This window comes from Hydra vulgaris, chromosome 12 (genome assembly GCF_038396675.1).
Source record: "Hydra vulgaris chromosome 12, alternate assembly HydraT2T_AEP".
Classification (NCBI taxonomy): domain Eukaryota; kingdom Metazoa; phylum Cnidaria; class Hydrozoa; order Anthoathecata; family Hydridae; genus Hydra; species Hydra vulgaris.
In genome coordinates this window covers 45357787-45379353 of record NC_088931.1, presented here as the reverse complement: position 1 = coordinate 45379353, position 21567 = coordinate 45357787, and the positions used below count along the sequence as shown (strand labels likewise).

General features: G+C 26.5%; 1 protein-coding gene across 7 annotated transcripts in view; it reads left to right on the top strand.

Annotated features, from left to right (window-relative positions):
- Positions 1-21567, top strand: part of LOC101235086 (serine/threonine-protein kinase Nek1) — a 295109-nt gene that overhangs the window by 168265 nt on the left and 105277 nt on the right. For 4 of the 7 annotated variants that reach the window (XM_065813419.1, XM_065813416.1, XM_065813418.1 and 1 more), the window contains exons 23-24: positions 4341-4418; positions 5208-5236. In XM_065813419.1, the coding sequence (XP_065669491.1) occupies positions 4341-4418; positions 5208-5236 (107 nt within the window). The remainder of the gene's footprint in view (positions 1-4340; positions 4419-5207; positions 5237-21567) is intronic. The other 3 variants (XM_065813420.1, XM_065813417.1, XM_065813422.1) reach the window with 1 other exon arrangement.

Below are 21567 nucleotides of genomic sequence, written 5' to 3'. Positions count from 1 at the left end.
TGTCAATTGTTATTATGCTCTACAATCATCATCTTTTCTCTTTTAGTAACTTCCAGTGGTTGCTCCCAGCCTTGTCAGAAACAAAGATTTTTAGAAAAAAAAATAGTTACAGTTTTGGTGTGCATGTGTAATTATTTCAAATTTTTCTTGCAGGCATAGTATACATTTTTTGGAAATAATGTTACATGCATACACTATTTTAAAGATGGACTAATTCAGTATAAAATCATCAATATTTTTATCTTTTAATTCCCATATATATTTGATAGAATGGTGTCTTTTGAATACTTTTTATTTTTAAAAGATTGGTTATGATTAACAAAACGTTTTTTCCATTCACCCTCTGTTATGCCAATATTGTTTATCAGGTACATTCTTAGAGGAAACAACACATTTATATACCACGTTTTTTGATAAACAACTTCCACTCATTAGACAATTGTTTTTTTGTTTACAATTACAATTTTCTGTAGTTTTTTCATTCAGGATTTCTTTTTTGTTTAACAAAGCATTATTGCGACCTTTTATAATTCTTTCCATAATTTTTGTACAACTGTAGCTATCTTTAATTGTATTTCGATTAAAAATTTTAAGTAATTTATTGGAGGGCGGGAAATGCTTAATGACCAATTTATAAACACTATTCCTATGTTAGTGGAAACATTTTTGTTATATGAGGGGGTTGAACCAAATTAGATTTCTAGTTCTATTTCCCTTTTTTGTATTCTTTTTTTCAGGGTCAAATTTTAGTTCAAAATTTTTAAAAACCACTTTTTTAAAGGGCTACTTCAAATATTCGTTTAGAGGAATTGAATACATTTTCATTAGAGGAGTTTTGGTTTAGCCTGTTATTAATTGAAATCGGGATTTGTTTTAGAATTTGGGGTGGATGAGTTAATATTAATATACAATAATTCACCATTTGGTTTTTTGAAAGGCTTATATGAATTTCCAGAGAGGTTATATGTGACATCAGAGAGGTTAGATGTGACATCAAGAAAGTTGACAATTTTTAAATTTATGTTTATAAATTTTTGTGATAAATTGAAGTTTAATTTGATCATTCATTTCTGATGAGTCTTTATTGATGAAATACAGTGTAAAATGAGAAAACATTTTCTTAAATGATTTTCTATTAATTTATAATTTCTCTGTTCTTTTAAGAACATTGAGCACTCTATTTTGTAAAATACATTTTAAAATTGTTGAAGTATATATCTATTTATATCTCTTTATATATATATTTATATATATATATATATATATATATATATATATATATCTATCTATATATATATATATATATATATTTTGATATATATATATATTATATATATATATATATATATATATATATATATATATATATATATATATATATATAGATCTATAGTTTGTTGGCTTTGGGAAGAGCGGAAGGAAAAAAGTGATTCTTACGCCAACACATACGTCACTTTTAATTACTTTTGACTTTCGTCCAACATTTTCGTGTTGGACGAAAGTCAAAACCATTAATTTAATTAAAAATTAATTGTTATATAAAAAAACCACAAAAACACAAATTTAATTGACAGAAATGTTTTTAAAAACATTCTGAATGTTTTTAAAAACATTCTGAATGTTTTTAAAAACATTCTGAATGTTTTTAAAAACATTCTGAATGTTTTTAAAAACATTCTGAATGTTTTTAAAAACATTCTGAATGTTTTTAAAAACATTCTGAATGTTTTTAAAAACATTCTGAATGTTTTTAACAATATAAACAATGTTTTTATTTTTATTTTTTTTAATAAAATGTTTTTATTTTTATTTTTTTTAATAAAATGATATTATTTTTATTTTTTTTACTGTAAATCATGCGCGGAGTGTTGCTACATCGACTATCTTATAGCCTGACTCGCAAGGGAGTGCTGCTACATCGACTGACAAATAGCCTGACTCGCAAGGGAGTGCTGCTACATCGACTGACAAATAGCCTGACTCGCAAGGGAGTGCTGCTACATCGACTGACAAATAGCCTGACCCGCAAGGGAGTGCTGCTACATCGACTGAGGGTTTGGTTGGGGCAGGCAGTCTATCATTATTAAAAAAAAAAAATTCCGGTCTTGCATTTTAATTTTTACTTTTTGTCAACAAAATATGGAAAAAACTTTCGGACAACATCTAAAGGTTCTATAATTCCGGTCTTGCATTTTAATTTTTACTTTTTGTCAACAAAATATGGAAAAAACTTTCGGACAACATCTAAAGGTTCTATATATATATATATAAATATATATATATATATATATATATATATATATATATATATATATATATATATTTATATATATATATATATATATATATATATATATATACAACCCGTATATGTTGTCTGAAAGTTTTTTCCATATTTTGTTGATAAAAAGTAAAATTTAAAATGCAAGACCGGAATTATTTTTTTTATTAATTGATAGACTTCCTGCCCCAACCAAACCCTCAGTCGATGTAGCAACACTCCCTTGCGGGTCAGGCTATTTGTCAGTCGATGTAGCAGCACTCCCTTGCGATTCAGGCTATTTGTCAGTTGATGTAGAAGCACTCCCTTGCGAGTATGGCTATAAGATAGTTGATGTAGCAACACTCCGCGCATGATTTACAGTAAAAAAAAATAAAAGTAAAAACATTTTATTAAAAAAATTAAAAATAAAAACATTTTATTAAAAAAAATAAAAATAAAAACATTGTTTATATTGTTAAAAACATTCAGAATGTTTTTAAAACATTCTGGTCAATTAAATTTGCTTTTTTGTGGTTTTTTTAAAAAACAATTTATTTGTAATTAAATAAATGGTTTTTACTTTCGTCCAACACGCAAATGTTGGACAAAAGTCAAAAGTAATTAAAAGTGACGTATGTGTTACCGTAAAAATCACTTTTTTCCTTCCGCTCTTCCCAAAGACAACAAACTATATATATATATATATATATATATATATATATATATATATATATATATATATATATATTTATATTTATGTATATGTATATTTATATTTATGTATATGTATATATATAATGTTGTACCGACATTATGTATATACATATACATAAATATAAATATACAGTTACCCAGTTGAACCAGACTGATTTTTTCAAAGGCCAGCTAATAATATTGTTTTAATGGAAATGAGTTGCCCAAAGGGGCAACTCATTTCAATTTTATGAAAAATAAATTAACTATTATTTTATTAAATTAGTGAATTGATAATTACTTTTTAATGTTGTTGTTAAAATGAAAAATGTTGTTAAAATAAAAACTAATGTCATGTAGCTCAAAATAATTGCAGGTAAGTTGGGTAATTGAAAGTACTGGTTTCCATTAGTGTTAAAATAACTAGATTACAGTCATTATAAAAATGAATTTAAAAGCTAAAATATATTTTTCAAAAATATAAAAAACAATAATTGTGATAATTGTAAAGAAAATTGTTTTAAGTATTTTTTGACAAAAATAAGTTTAATGTTTAAATTATTAATACTTACTAACATTATTTAATTTGCATAATAGAACATTTTAACTTTCAGTGAAATAAAATCTTTTGTTTAGAATAAAATTGATGGTAATATTTTTTTAGAAAATTTTCTTGAGATAGTAAAAATAGTGTACATAAAGTATTATTAACACTAGATTAGCTCAATTTAAAAAATATTTTATCTAATAAAAAGAGTTAAAATAAGTCATGTGACTTAATATATCAATTATATAAATTTTTGGTTACTAATTGTTGACTTTGTGTTAAATTTTTTTTTCAGAGTAACAAGCTATACATTACGTAGCAACAAGCACCATGTGATTTAATTATACCAAATTGTTGAATTATTAAAATAGTGTGAAGGATATTCATATTTTAAAAATCATACCTAAAATATAATATTTATCTATTTATAATACTAAATCAAATGCAGTTAAAAAAAAATTTAAGTAGTATAATGTTCAATGTATTTAATTTTAGCTTAATACATTTTAATACATTTGCATTAATAACGTTTCATCTACTTTTTTTTTTTTAATGCATACATATATTTTTTATAACATACATACTTTGAGGTAATCCCATTGAACAATTTTGTTTTGTCTAAAGGTTCACTCATTTGTGAACTTTTAGACAAGACACATTTTTCAACCATCAAAGGAATACTTATTTTTGAATACAAAATTAATAATATGTACTTTTTTTTTTGCATTTTGGTTATTATAACATTTTCTACATTTTGTATATCTATGTATTTTAAATATATTTTAAAATAATTAATTTTATCACAATCACTTATTATTCACCTCTTGTTATTTTTAGCAGCAAGTTCTTGACCAAAAACCATGTTTACAAGAAAAAATATACATTAAAGAAAAACTGTGTTTTCAAGAAAATGTGGTAATAAAAATTTTTTAATTTGTTTTTAAAATGTTATTTTTTATTTTTTTCCCTATAAAGTAGCTCATTTAAATAATAATTAATTAGTAGCTTGTCAATTATTTGACATTTGCAAATTTATGAAATAAGGTGACCAGAATTAAATGGTTTGATATAAATACTTGTCTATTTTTACCCAAGGTTATTTTATCCTGGTTAAGCCAAACTATATTACATAATAAAAGCTTTTAAAAAATTTTCTGAAATAATAAATCACTAAATTATTAGCACTTATATTCTAGAATATTGCGTTATGCTTATGTCCCACTGTCATTCTGCTAAGTTGCATTCTTTCCATCCAGAGTACAAGAGTACAATAAAACAATTGTCAAAATAAGTTGGTTCACTTTAAGCTAAAAACAAAGCTTTTTTACTTTTTTTTCATTAACATCATTTATTGTCTAAAAAAAAACTGTCATTTTTAGTTTTTTAAAATTTAAATTTAATAAGTTTAACTTACTTGCAAATATTTTTATTTCATCATATATGTTAAAACATTTTATCGAATATATTTTCAATAATTATTTAATACTTTAATAAATCAAATTATTAATACTTATCGCTCTAATCATTTGCATCAGTAATTCTATGTGATGTGATTTATGTCTTTGTGTCAAAATGATAAAATTTTCTGATTAATTAACAGATAGTTAATTATTATTTAAATGTTTCAAAATTATTATTTTAGGAATTAACTCAAATAATTGTTAAGTTATTATTTATATTAAATTTTTGTAGTAATTATTTTAGGAAGAAACTCAAACAACAAAAAGTTCAAGGTAATTCTTGATTACTAATAGTTATCAACTTTTTTTCTTTTTATTTCATAATTTTTCATAATCCCATTGCTGCACAGTGGGACAGAGTGTGCCAAAATACCAAAAAATCATTGTCGGCATTGCTCACTGAAAATAACACATTCATTAAAGGAAATATAAAGTTAAAAAAACTTTAGATATTTATTGAAATATTTTTTATGTGGTTATTTACACGTAAATTTGACCTTTGTTTCAAAACACTTATTTGCATTTTTTATTTATCTATGAGCTTTCTTATGCTACTACTTTTTTAAACTTAGTTTTTTGAGTATTATTTTTAAATATATTATTTGAATTGACATTGTTTTTTTTGCTCAGACTTATCAAAACAATTTAACGTAAGTTTAATCCTTAGTTTTTATGCATCAGTGACAGACAGTTTTTGAGATTTTTTTTGCTACTATTACTATAAGGTATCAGATAAACCATCCTCCAATATCCTCCATCCTCCAAACAATCCTCCAATATCCTCCATCCTCCAAACCATCCTCAAATATCCTCCATCCTCCAAACCATCCTCCAATATCCTCCAAACATTTGATTATGTAAAACTAATGCTCAATGTATGTAAATAGTCATGCATCATAAATATTTTGCAAATTTTTGCAATAAATTAAGTTATTGCAAATAAATCATACTCGTTTCATAGTATTTATTGCAAAAACACGTTTTTAATAAGTTCTTAAAACTCAATATTTTGTAATAATTTTTTAGCTACAAATCAATTATGCAAAGTGTGTAAATACAAATATAAAATTTTTTTTTAATTATTTACCAATGGTTTCAATAAAGTAATTTTTTTCATTTTATATATGATGATTGTTGCTACCTTCCCCCACAAAAAAAAAGGTCAAACTTTTCTAACCTTTTCAGTATATCTAATGTTACACATTAGTTTATGTACTAATAATTTTGTACTGATATATGTCTGGAAGAAACAATTTTAAGTTTGTTTTTAGATGAAATATTTTGATGTTTACCTTTCTTTAAAGGATAATAACATTTCTATTCAAGACACTGAGAAATCATACCGCCATTTGCTAACATTCTTTGAGTTGCCCTCTGATCAGAACAATGACATTGTTGAGAGACTTAAAAACTTTTTAGCACATCTTAAATTGTGCTGGAATACTTGTAAACGCGTAGAATCTTTATTTATTAAAAACAATGCTAAATGGTTTGATAATGAAATTAATGTAAATGATTTTACTGCTGTCAAAATGGCCATACTGAATGCAGATTCTCCATCCTCTTCTAGCACTGGTCGACCACCAATTACTGACTTTCAAGAGTGCTCTTCAAGAACTAAGTATCAACATGTTAGCAAATTTCAAATATGTCACTCGTCAAATGAGTTATTATTTGCTTCAAAAGTTTTATTGAATAAAGAAAGAAAAACAGAAAAGGCTAAAGCAATTAACAAAATATATTTAAATAAGAATGTAGAGTCTTCGATGCTTTCTGGAAATGAGGCATTAGTGTTGATGCTAGATTCAAATATAACCAAAGCTGCTTTTCAACTCCATAGAAATGCAGCAATTGAAAAACAATGCAACCTGTATCCTGCATATAACAATATAAAATCATCAAAACTTTTGTGCTACCCTAAAAAATGATTTTTACTGACTATACTGCGAGCATACCACTGCAAAGTTTATGTGACCATACAGCTCAAAGACTTTGTCAAGTTCAAAATGATGTTTTATGTATGGTAAAAAACTGTGACCTAGTATCTCTTAATTATAAAGCAGGTTTTGATGGCTCTACTGGCCAAAGTATATGTAAACAAAAAATGTCTGTTGAAAGTCTTCGCAACTTGAAAAAAGAAGAATCATTGTTTCTAACTTGCCTTGTTCCAATTCAGATTACAACTAATGATAGAGAAATTCAAACTGTTATTTGGAGAAATCCAAAACCTTCTTCTACTTTATTGCCGACCTTTAAGATTTAAATTTGTAAAAGAAACAAATGATTTGTTACTTATTGAAGAAACTGCTTTAAAAAATCAGATCTTTAATCTTGTAGAAACTTGTGTTCAGTTATCTAATGGCAAGTCTATTTCAGTCAAACATATCATTCAAGTTACAATGATAGATAGCAAAGTCCATACTGCCTTACTGAATGTAACAAGCTCTAGTCAATGTTGCTCTATATGTGGATGTTCACCAAAAGACATAAACAACATTGACAAAGTTACAAAACTTCCCTTTTCACCGGATGAGCTTCAATATGGATTTATCTACATTTCATTCATGGATACGGTTTTTTGACTGTCTCATTCATATTTCATATAAAATACCAATCAAAAAATGGCAAGCAAGAAGGGATACAGAGAAAGCTCTTGTTAAAGAACAAAAAATAAATATACAAATAGGATTTCAACAAAAAATAGGACTTATTGTTGATTACCCAAAATGTGGAAGATCTGAAAATTCAAATACTGCAATACTGCTCGAAAAGCCTTTTCAAATAAAGATGAATTTGCCGAAATTACAGAAATAAACAAAGAACTAATTGTAAAGTTACACATAATCTTAGTTTGTATATCAAGTGGATTTCAAATAGATACTAGTAAGTTTCACTTATTTTATCTGGAGACCCCAAAGCTCTATTCATGCTTGTACTATTGGTATTACATGCTTCAGAGTCTTCACAAGATCTTAATTCATGGTGCAGAAGTAATAGAAAGTATATTATTGCCTATTTAGTGAAAAAGCTCTAGAAGCTAGAAATAAAGAATTTAGAAAATATAGGGAACATCATTCCTGTAAAAATTCAAGAATAAAGACAAATGAAGATGTAATGAAAAAATGTACATCTGATCCAGTTATTTTATCTTTTAGAAAAACTGTTTCATCGCTAAAAAAAAATTTTCTCCAGGTGTTGCTGAACTTTTTATTTGCAAGAATTCTATGTTCTAGAATAAAAACAAATATAATTCGTAATTTTTAATTGTAATTTAAATAAAAAAAAAACTTTCTATATAGATTTTTTTTTTAGCAATAAATATGAGCTTGATATTTGTTTTATAAGGTTCGTATAATTAATTTGTTACAGTTCTAATAAAAAAAGTTAAGAAAATAATTTTGGTACAAAAAACACGGTTTTGTCCCACTGTATGCTGCTAAACTATCTTGCAATATAATCTCATTGCTGATATAATCTCATTGCAATATAATCTCATTGCTCTATCTTGCAATATAATCTCATTGCTGTTAATTTATCTTGCAATAATCCCATTGTTGTTAAGCTATCTTGCAATAGATAGTTTTTATAGAGTTTATCTGCTGCAGTGAGCATTTGCTCACTGAGTAATAAATCACTTTAGCAGCAAGTTTAATAACTGCAATTTAAAATATTAGGTCATAAATAAAGTTAATCAAATTTTTTTTTAAAGTTTAGCACTGATTTGATAAATTTGACATCAAATGGCAAATTTTTCCAAATTGGAATGATTTGGTGTTGGTACGGGACAGGATTGGTAAAACAGTTTCTTTTAATTGAGTGTCTACTGTTCTAGGAAATATATCTTTAATTGTAAATATATTCCCAGACACTTTCAGCTGATCCTGTTGGTCAACAAAAGCTCCTTAAGGAAGATACCATGTTAAGCTGATGGAATTTATTAACACATTTGAAAAAGATAATTAAGTTACTTCCTTCTCTTCTCATTGACAAGGTTGTTAAGTTCAGGTCTTTTTAACCTTTCCTCATAAAGTAGTTCTGAGTATACTGGAATTAGTCTTGTTGCTCAATTTTGTACTTGTTCAATAAGATTTATATATTTTTTTTTTAAATACATTCTAAATAGAAGATGCATATTCAAGATGAGGGTGTACTAGTGAAATATATAACAATTTAACGCTTTGCTTCATTAGCAAGAGGTTCCAAGTTCGATCCCCACCACGCCCCTGGTAGTACCGTGCTCAACTTGTTTCTCCACATAGCAACCTTGTTCATCAAGATTCGTGTTTCGATGTTATAGAGTTGAGAGAGGGTTATACCTTTATTAAGTAGCCTCCTCATCTGTAGTGGCCTTCTCGGTCTTGGGGAGGTGAATTAAAAAATAAAATAAAATATGATAATCATATTTAAGATCGTTTTTTAATGACACCAAGGTTGTTTTCGCATTCTACAGTACTGACTTGATAATCAGAAATGTAATATTTTTTGATATTTTTGTTTATCTTTGTTCTTATAGTGACATCCATAATTTTACATTTTTTTATATTTAATTGCATACTCTAGTCATTGCACTAATTAAAAATAAAATTTGTGTCATCCTGTTAAGTTGTGAAAAAAATTTGTCAGATTTATGCTCAAATTTTATTATTATGTTTATGCAAAAAATATTTAAACTGTTTTTGAATTTTGAAACTTTTGGTGATGGAAAAAATATATTTAGAAAAAAAAGTGCTACAAAAGTTTTTGTAATTCTGTAAACATACTAAACTAGCATTATTATTATTATTATTATTATTATTATTATTATTATTATTATTATTATTATTATTGTTATTATTAATATTACCATGTATTTGGTTAAAGTTCTTAAATGAAAAAGATTTTCAATTTGTACCAAATATAATTTTGTCAAATTATATGCAACTTTTGTGTTTGTTTATTTTAATTTCTTAAAAAAAAAAATTAAAAAAGAATTCATGAAAATTAAACTTTGTTTTAACTGCGTTTGTTTATTATTTCTAGTTACTATATACCATTATTATTATTACCATTTCTAGTTACATAGTTATCTAGTTTCTATATACCAACAGCCATTAAAAACCTCAGATAAAATTTTTATTTTTGCACAGAAATGTTAGAGAATGTTTATTCAAATGTTATGATGTTGGGTCATTCCAGCTCAATTCAATTTATGCTTGGCACCATATTATCTCAGATTTTGATGATTTTTGGAATACAAGCTTAAATTAAAGAAAGAAGACTTCACTCCAAATTTTAGTGTTTGACACCTTACAGATTTCAGAGATATACTCAGTCCCAATCTCTTTTTTGACTGTTTTTTTCAACGCCATTTATTTTTAAAACCAATTGCACAACACAATTAGCTTTAACTAATGAAATACTTGTTCAATAGTTGTGAAAATTTGTACCTGACTATTTTTTAGGGTGAGAAACTCAAAACTTATAGTTAAAACCCCCAAAAAATCAAACTTCTATATGAAAATCTAGTTTCAAAATGGTGTAACACTTTTTTTAAGTTTTTTGATGTCCTGTACAAAAAAACGTTTATCTGGAAATGCCTAAAAGATATGATTCTGAAATTTTCTATTTCCTAATGTTCTATATTTAACAAACTCTATAATACAACAAAACTGTAAGGGTTTTCTTTTTTAAATCAGATTTATTTGCATTTAAAGTTTTATAAGAAAAAAATAAGAAAAAATTGTTAATTTAATAATGAAAAAATATTATTAAATTATATGCATTTAATTTTTGCATTTTTAAAAAATTGGTAGAATCTCAGTATCTCAGGTAGAGTTCTAACATATAAACTGGTTTGCATTTCACAAAAGAGATCTTTATTTTATGCAATCTTTATGTTTTAAAGCTTAAGGATTTTCTATATAAGAATCTTAAAATAATAATTATTTTAAAATTACTTCTTACTCCTATTGTTAAACTAAAAAATAGTATAACAATATGAATGATAAAAAGAGATGTTCAATTGGATTAATAAAGAAAGAAATTTGTCACAAACAAACATATGTAAAATCCAATGGTATCAAGAAAGTTTTAAGTCTTAATGATTTTGATAAAGACTTGAAAATTAGTCCTTCTGGTATTGAAATTAATGAAAATACAACAGTTTGCCTACACCATTAATATGTTCACTTAAAACGTTACTCAACAATCCACATAACTTGCTGTGATCCATTTCATTTACACCATAGAAAAAGAAGAAAAGGTTTTACTACTTAGCCATAAAACTTTTTTAAAGCTTTATTGTAATTATATATAAGATTTTTTTTTTGCAAAACTCTCACTGAAGCAATAATTATAATGTTTTTATGTAAAAAAATTAATATCCAACTTGATGGAAATTCAAAAACATTGGTATTAATGTTATTCCTGGAGAAAAGATATGTCCCTCATGTAAGATTAAATTGATGTCATTTAAGGATAATGGACCAGGAGAACCGACTTGCAGCCAGATTTATGAAGATAAAGATAATGAACTAATTATAAACGAATTGTTAAAAGAAAATGTTAATTTTTCTTTGACGGTTATGAACATAATTCTTCTAAAAATGCATGCTGTGAATAGACACTCAAGAGTTGCTCTTAGTAAAAAGAAATTATTGCATGTTCAAAAAACAGTAAAGTTAGGTATTGCAAGGACTTTAAATATAGATCTTGATCAGTTAAGCCAAGAAGACTCCTTCAATAAATTACCTAAGAAAGTTAAAAATAAAGCAAATGATATGGATATACTTATTGGAAAAATCAAAGAAAAAATGTTAATTTCAAATCGGAATCAGAAAATTTAACTACTAACACTGGTTAACACTGGTTGTGTGTGTGCCTACCATCAAAATGTTAAGTTAATGATTAGTGCAGTTGAATTATCAAAGGATTATCATGAACTTATTGATATGCTTGTTTGTAGTAAGGCTAACAAGAATTGCATGATACATTGTTGCCCTTTGTGTCTAGAGAATTCTAAATTAAGAAGTTATCTTGAAAATGAGTTGAGTTCTCAAGAAGATATTGATGAAGACGAGGATTATTGTATAGATTACAAACAATGGAAGACAACAGATCTATCTGAGCTAGTAAGTCTAGCAGAAACCACAAGTAGCTTCATTAATACTCTGACAAATAAGTTACAAAAGCTTACTGCTCATTCTTATATTGCAAAAAGTCTGCTTTTTTAAGAAAATTAAAAGATGAGTTAAGTAGTACTGAGGTCATTGTCCTTTGTGATCTCTCAGAAAACTATGAATTTGTAGTACAAGACAAAGTACAAAGTTTTCACTGGAACAAAATTCAAGCAACATTGCATCCAACAGTAGTTTACTATAAAGTAAATAATGTTGTCAAATGTGATTCAATATGCTTTATCTCTGATGATTTACTGCACAATGTGGATATGTATATATCATGTGATGAAGTAAACAGTTGAACATATTAAAAGCAATATTTCTCATCAAATAGAAACTGTTCATTACTTTTCAGATGGGTGTTCTGGCCAGTACAAAAATTTCAAACACTTCATAAATATATGCCACCATAAACAAGATTTTTCTATGATGTACATGGTCTTTCTTTGCTGCAAGTCACGGTAAATCACTCTGTGATGGTATTGGTGGGACTGTTAAACGACTAACTTCAATTGCTAGCCTTCATCGAGCAACAACAAATCATATACTTATAGCATCTGCAATGTTTTATTTTTGTCAAAATGAGATCATAGGAATTAATTTTTATTACATATCTAAAGAGTCAAACATGATAATCTGAATTGAAATGGAGCAAAGATATGCAATTGCAAAAACATTACCAGGCACTCGCAGCTATCACAATTTCATTCCAATAAGTAACCCAAAAATCGGAACTAAAGTTGTTTCTAAACAATTGGAGTGTTTATTTGTTTTTAAATTTCAAACTGATGGGATTATTAAAAAATGCTTGTTTGATATAAGCATTGGAGTGTGTGTATGTTTGATATGCAATAAGAATCCATGGATTAAACTAGTTGAGGAGATTGATGTTGAAAGTAAAGACTTTTAAGTTAGATTCATGCATCCATGTTACCCTTCAAAGTCATATTATTGGTCTTCTAGAGATGATGTGTGCTGGGTTCAATCAACAAACCTATTGTTAGTGATTAATATCCCAACAACTGTTACAGGAAGACAATACAAAATCAGTGAAGTTGATCATCAACGCGTTGTAGACAGCTGGGCAAACTTTAAACCAGAGAACTAATTTTTTATGAAACTGTTAAAGATTGTTAATTCTTATTGCCTTCTAATTTTAATTTTTCTTATTACAGTTTACTTATTTCAATTTGTTTATTTATTTGTTATTGTTCAATTTGTTTCTATATTTTATGGTTTATTATTATAAGACTTTATATTCAAATAAATCTAATTTAAAGAATAAAACCCTTGCAGTTTTTATATATTATGAAGTTACATATAGAACCTTAAAAAAAAAATTTCAGAATCATATCATTTAGGCATCTCAAGATAAACATTTTTTTGTACAGGTCATCAATAAACATGCAATAAGTGTTACACCATTTTGAAATTAGATTTTCATATAGAAGCTTGATTTTTGGGGGGTTTTAGCCATTAGTTTTGAGTTCCTTGCCCGAACAAATAATAAGATAAAATTTTTTACCACTTTTGAACTAGTATTTCAGAAGTTAAAGCCAATTATGTTGTGCAATTAGCTAAAAAAATAAATGGCGCTAAAAAAAAGTCAAAAAAGAGATTAAGACAGAGTATTGATCTCTGAAATTGTATGGATTCAGATACTATAATTTTGAGTAAAGTTTTTTTTCATTAATTTAAGCTTGTATTCCAAAAATCATCAAAATCCAAGATGGCATTGTGCCGAAAATTTTTTTTTTGGCTGATTTGACACGGAATGACCCTGTTATAATATTTTAATTGACTTGAGGTGCAAAAAAACTTTTTAAAACTCTATAGAAACAATAGAACTATTAAACAAATATTTCCTTGTAAAATTAAAAGAATTGTTGAGCATTTAATTTGTTCATTGCTAATCTGAATTTTTACTTATTTAAAGCTGCTTCCATCATTCTTATCTCAAAAGAATGTTGGAGACAGCTTTAAATAAGTTTGATTGTCAGTTGTTTTTGATTTAATTTTTTTGTTTGTTTTGGTGTTTTTCACTTGTTTCAATCTGTAAATAGTTGTTTCCTGAAAAACAAGATTTTTTTTTCAATCAAATTAGAACAAGTATAAAATTTATCAGTCTTGATATTGTCTGCAATCAAGAGCTCTTTTAGCACTTTTTTTTACACTAAATGTATTTTTTCCATCACCAAAAGTTTCTGGTTATTAATGTATAATCTTATAAAAAAATTTTATATGTTAAAATTTTTATTAAATTGATATATATCAATGTCATTATCTGAAGTATAATCATTTTTATTGTTGTTTGTATTTATGTCTACTTTTTCTAGCTAAAAGGTCAGTAACTTCTTTTAGAAGAATATATTGTTTTATTTTTATCTTATACTTATATAATCTCTTATGCTTTTATAATATTTTCTAATTTTTTTCTATAATATCTTATACTTTTTATAATATCTTATACTTTTATTTTTATCTTATACTTATAAAAGATAATGAACATATTCACCCCTGGGCCAAATAATTTTTATTTATTATCTAATTCTGAATTCATCATCATGTTTTTAATTTCATTTTATTATCATATAGTGTTCAAAAGTTTTTGAAGATTTAATTTCTTTACCCCCAGCAAAATAAAGCGGTTATAAATTTTACATGTTCACAATATTTGCATGCTTAAAGATAATTAAGTTAAATTTAAGACATATATAAATTGGAATTTAGTAAAAGATAGTAAATTAAAATATTTTATTAACTTATTGCCTGGCATTTGGGCTTGCAGCATTAAGCCTGTTAGAGTATTTTTGTTTTCGAGCTCCGATCACCTTATTGTTTTGTAAAATATTCTCACTCAACATAAGCATGAAATATTTAAATTTGGAGTTTTGATATTTTTTAAAGTATTTATATCTAAAACATTAAAAATCCTTGATCCCATACTGATTACAGATGCAGAAAAGACACTTTACAAAGATACATCACTAAGAAACAATTATTTTAAAAAAGGGCCTAGAGGTGCAGCAACATCTTTCACTAAATTTTTCTAGAGCACATTTAGCATGTATAAATGTGAGACCACAGTGTTAACAGTTTTAAACCAGTTTTTTAGCTCCACTAATGTTAAAATACTATATTATTTTTCAATATATTTTCATATTTTTATATACTATCACAACTACTTTCAAATTTAAAAATAAAAAAACCTTAACTATCTAAAACTAGTCTCATAGACCTTTCCATAAAGTATATATGTCTGGGAAAATATTAAAAGTAGTTCTGTATATATTAGACAAAACTTCACCTATAAAGTTTCTCTTGACTTTTGACCAAAAATGTTAATTTTGTACTTGAATATCTCATTATTGAAATGTTTAAAAGTTTTGATATTTTGACATATTTATATATTGAATGTGTTAACATTTGAATCCACCATATAAAAAAAAAAATTCAATTTTGGTCACCCCACATACCATAGTGCAGTGCAATGTAGAAAGTTTGAATATTGACCATCAGCTTTGTCACTTCCATGGTATTTATCTAGTTGTTGTTGATGTTTTTGATCTTTCCATGGTATTTATCTAGTTGTTGTTGATGTTTTTGATCTTTCCATGGTATTTATCTAGTTGTTGTTGATGTTTTTGATCTTTCCATGGTATTTATCTAGTTGTTGTTAATGTTTTTGATCTTTCCATGGTATTTATCTAGTTGTTGTTGATGTTTTTGATTTTTCCATGGTATTTATCTAGTTGTTGTTGATGTTTTTGATCTTTACAAAAAATCAAAGTTAACATCTGCTGCTGATCTTGCCAATTGTTGCTCTAGTCAATTATTGCTGTTTATTCTGTTAATCTGTTGTTGCTGAACAAAAAAAAGCATTTAAAAGAACTTGAGATTTTTATTATAGTTTCATTACTTATTTTTGATACAATGAAAATCTTTGTGAAACTATAATAAAAGTCAGAAAAAAAAGTTATTTAGGAGATTTTCATACAAAAATGATATTTTTGTATATCATTTTTTAAAAGAGTTTAGGAAGCAACAGTCAATTATTCTTGATGCAAAGAGAAGACGAAACTCTTTGATCAAAATGCTTACAAGATATCGGGAGATCAAAAATGTTTTTTTCATAATTAAAAAAAAAAAACTAAACTGCTTTTGAAAAGATTTATATACTTTTTTGTCTGAAAGAACCAACGAAAGAAGAAATTTTGGAATTAGTAAATTGTTAGATATTTAGACAGTTCAAATGGTTATGATAAAATTTCTTAAGAGTTTATCCTTTATTATAAAAAAATAAATAAAGAATGCAAAAGATCTATAAACTTTTTTTTCAATTTTACCTCAATTGAAAATTGTCAATCAAATTATTCTAACACTAACACTATGTCAGGCACTAAGGGAACTGCTTTAAAATCTAAAGATTAATTGGCTTAAAATAATAACAATAATAAGTTTTATGGACATTTCTCTAACAATGTTGTAACTTCACTAGGTAACAATTCTATTCATAATCTTTTAACATTTATTAAAAAGGAATTTGTACTGTTTGACGCTTCAAGACTTGGAAAAGTAAAAGTAAGGATGGGGGAGATCCATATTGGCCATTTGAATGCCCTTCACCATACTGGCCATTTGAATGCCCTTTGTCATAGATGACCTGTGTGCTGGGAGTGATAATTTAGAGTGCTATGCCAAGTTTATGAAAAAATTGAATGAAAAAAAAGAAAAAATTCTAAATAGTACGTATCAAAATACACGTTGCAGATAACAATCAATTAATGTACTATTTAAATTTGCATAATTGTTGTCTGGTTGTCTATTAAGTTTTTAATTAAACAAATGTTTATTTACATATCATTGTCTGTCAGGTAATACCTTCTATGTGTAAAATAAATTTTTTCAAGAAGAATTCTAAACTGATTAACTCATTAACGTTAAACAACTCAAAAAAACAATCAACAGACAAATAATGGTCTTGTTTCAAAAAAATAAGTTTATTAGTTTTTCAAAATTTCAAATTTTGATAGAATAGAATCTACATAAGTGGATTTTTGCATAATTTCTTAATTGAAACACAGTGCTAATACCAGTACTTACAATTGTGTCAGCACATGTGATATTTTCCTAAAAGTGATGTCTGAGCACTTGAAAATAATTGTTTGACACCTAAGAGGTAATATAGTGACATATGACAATATATTTAACTACCATGAAGTTGCATAAGTCAGCAAAAATCCTTAACTGTTGCTGTGAAAGTTCAAGTTTAAAAAAAAAATAAAGAAAGAAATTAGCATATATTTATGCAACACAATCATTTGAATATTCCATCATAACTCATAGATAAGGCTTTGCAGACTTTGATTTAAAAAAATATCAGTGTATGCTTCGAAGTCAATAAGTGCTATTCAGTTAATTATGGTCTAAAAGTAAAACACAGTTGCAAAAAAGGAAGAATCTGTTTAGAATCAGATATTTATTTGCTTTATTAAATTGTTTCAAAATTTTGTTTGAAATTAAAAAAAAATCAACTTTTTTATTACTTGTATAATGAACTACTTAGGAGTAGAAATAAAAGATTTAAAAGTAAATAGGGTGTTTGAAACTGTGGCACGCAAAGTTATTGAAAAAATATAGAGTTAAATATAAATTAAGGTAAAAAACTCTTCTCCATTTTGATGGTAAAGTAGTTAGCTATATTGAAAGAAAATTGAAATGCAAAATTACCTATGACAGAATTGCTGTTTTTTGGATCTTCTTCTAGGAATTGTGCAATGTAACACTGAAAAAGAACTTGATCTGGTTTTATAAAATAAAAAATCTGTTGACATATTTGAAGTACCCGCCTTTTGTTTTTACAGTTTGTCCTGACACTACTGCTACAAATACAAGCAGATTAGTAGGAAAAATCATTATTTTTACAAGAATTTTAAAGAAACCACTGCTTTGGGTAATGTAACATCTTATTGTAATTAATTTGTTGACATTTACAAACTACCTAAGATGTGTTTCATATTCCCAGATTTCCATGCACCCGTGTTTTTGAAATCTATTCTTGCTAAGCATTCTGTTTAAATTACTTGAGAGCTTTCAATAATGCACAAATTATACAGAACTTAACAGGTAGGTAGATTAACATACTTAGGAACTAACACACTTAGTCAGGTAACACATTATTGAAAAGTATGCTAGCATATTCTTGGTAATTGTCTCCTAAAACAGTTAACATGGTTTTAACTGATTTATGCCTTGATCTTTTTTTTTTTTTTATATATATATATGTAATTCACCTCCCCCAGGCCGAGAAGGCCACTACAGATGAGGAGGCTACTTGTGGTTATAACCCTCTCTCAACTCTATAACTCCAAAACACGAACAAGGCTGCTCCGCGGAGAAACAAGTTGAGCGCGGTACTACAAGGAACGTGGTGGAAATCGAACTCGGAACCTCTCGCTTATGAAGCGAGCGCTTTACCACTACACCACTACACTATCTTCAAACTAAATTAGCCATTTTAGTAACTTTACTTCAACATAGAGTGCCTAAAATACAACATAAATTCAGAAAAGCTAACAGTTGTTATACCACTCAATTGAATAATTTGAATATAGTGGAGACTTGGTTTATTTTTATCAAACTGAATTTAGTTAGTAAGATTAAGGTTTGGTTACATACCATCCATAGAAAAGGCAACTTAGAAAATCTTGAGTCTTACAATAACTTTTTTTTTTTTAATAAAAACATTAGTGTCACAAATGACACTAAGATATTAGTGTCTCTAATGACACAGAAAGAAATGTCAGAATGAAAAATCCAACTATTTGTTGGTTTATCTCAAAATAAATAACAACAACAAAATATCTTATTAGTTGTCAGCCTACATAGAAAATTAATATTTGCAAATTTCTCAGAAAGAATTAACCCATCTTTAATAAATATTTTTATGTAATAGTTACAATAAATACTTTTATATAATTGTTTTACTTTTACATTTTTTGCTTTTGAAAACCACAAGAAATTTCTATTTTTGCAAAAAAAAAATCAAAAAAAACTTACTGTTTAATTTTTTTTGTTTTATTTGTTTTTTCTTCTTTGTTCTATTGACTTATTTAGGGATTAGCAAAGTGTACATGCAGGGAATGTACATACATTGAATGACTAAATGGAGAACATGCAGGGAATGTACATTTGGGTTATGACATTTATGTAACCATACTTCTATAACCTGAGAAATGTTGAGTATTTGATAAAAAACTAGTTTATTGATTGTCTAGTTGCAAAAATATACCACCACCCACCCCTAGTCAATAATAAGATTTTTCATATATTACATTAGGACATGTAAAGCTTATTTCCCACACATTTATAACAGAGATAAAAATAAATAAAATAAACTGTAAATTATATTTAGTATTTAAAAACTACATGTCACCTAAGTGGATCAATAAAAGTAAATATTTTCTGCAAGTTAGTTAAATGCTTCGCAGGTCATTCTTTATTTTACTGCAATTTCAAGTTCACACCTCCATGTTGATATAAGGAAATAGGCATTAAGAACATTTGATGCTCTAAAGTTCTATCTTGCACTTTGCAATTGAGGAAGCTTATGCCACTTAACTTTTGGTAATCTTTTTTGATTTTTTAAGTAACAAAAAGCTTCACATAACTCATTAAAGAATTAAAAGTCATCTCGCCATCCTAGGTTTATGTAATAATTGGGCTCTGCTTCATATGTATAATTTTTCAAAACTAGGAGTTATTGATTTATAATTTACAAAATGATCCAAAACATGTTTTAAATTGAGATCCGGTATATGATGCTGACATCCTAAATATTGTGGTTTAATAAAGTCTCTGGTTTCCATTTCATTTTGTATTTTTACAGCTATACCATTTAATTTTCCTGTGATTACTGCTGTTGTGTCACATATAATCATTGTAATACATTTCTATCCATTAAAATCATTTAGCATTTTTATAAAGCTTCAAAAATATGATAGGATTTTCCACTTTCACATTTAACAATTCCTTAATTGATTATGTTATTCTCATTTTGAAATATCACAGCTTGGTATTTAGTCTTGTTTATTTTTTATCCATCAAAATGTAAGCAGAAATGTGCTTCTTGTACTATGTTAGTAATAATTTTCTTCTTTCTTTCCCCTTACCCTATAGTTGCTCTCCATATTCCTGTCTGACTTGAAGTTTCTGTTTCAATACCTTTTTCATATAACTTTTTACAGATTCTAGCTGATTTATTTGTACTTAAAGTTTCAGTTATCCCAAGATTAGATGCTAACTTGGTTCTATTGTATACTCTCTTTCTTGATTTTTTAATTTCCACTGGTTTGTAATTATCTTGAGTTGTATCTTTTGCATTACAAACTCTGAGATTTGAAGGATGTGATGACACTTGTGTGTTAGTACTGTGACCAACTTCTCCTGAACTTAATAATTGTATGTTATAAATTTTTTTATATTCCAGACTAAGTTACATGTCCTTAATGTTAGTGATATCAAAAAGATCTTTAAATTTTCCTTTTTGCCAGGCTTTTTGAGATACTTGTCATGTTTTTCTATAACTTTTTTGATTTTTCGTAATTTACATATTTCCATAATTTAATATTTCCATAATTATTTTCCCATAATTTACATATTTCGACAGCAACTAACTTTACTCTTTCTTTTCTTCTTTTTTCAATTGATGCCAGGTAGTAGTAATGTCAAATAATAAAAGTTTTTTTTAACAATTTTTTAAATGAATCTAATTGTTTTTCAATAAAAGGTAGACCAACTCTTGATATTTTATGACATTTTTCCAAATGAAACTAAATTTTTTGGCCATACTCTTGAATATTTGTCAACAACAGTTTTGCTATATTTATTTTACATATTAGAAAAATCTAAAATTCATGGATAATGTATTTTAGTATTATTCTATGTTTTAATATTATTTTTATAAAAATTCTTTTATTTAAAAATTTACTGCATTAAATATAAAATTAATTAAAAAGACATTGAAATGCAAAAAGTACATAATAATGATTAAGACATAAAACACATAAGTACAAACTACTTTCTGTATTTGTTTAATACTTCAGTTCAAAGCAACATAACCCCTGGTGACAAAAATTTGGCACAAAATAAACACAGACAGTAATAGTACAACTAAAAGTTTAATGATCAAAAAATATTGTACAGAATATTAAACAATATATTAGTTTTTTATTTTCGGGACTGCAATAATGATTTCTCGCCATTACGACGTACGACATCAACTTTTTTGTATACATGTTCACACATGCCTTGTACAAGATTTTTATCAATTTTTTTTAAACAGGAATGGATTTTGCTTGCAGCTGATCTTCACTTTTAGCTTCCCAATTGTTTTCATACATGTAGCCTTTAAGGATTGACCAGAAATCTTCAATTGGTCGTAATTCT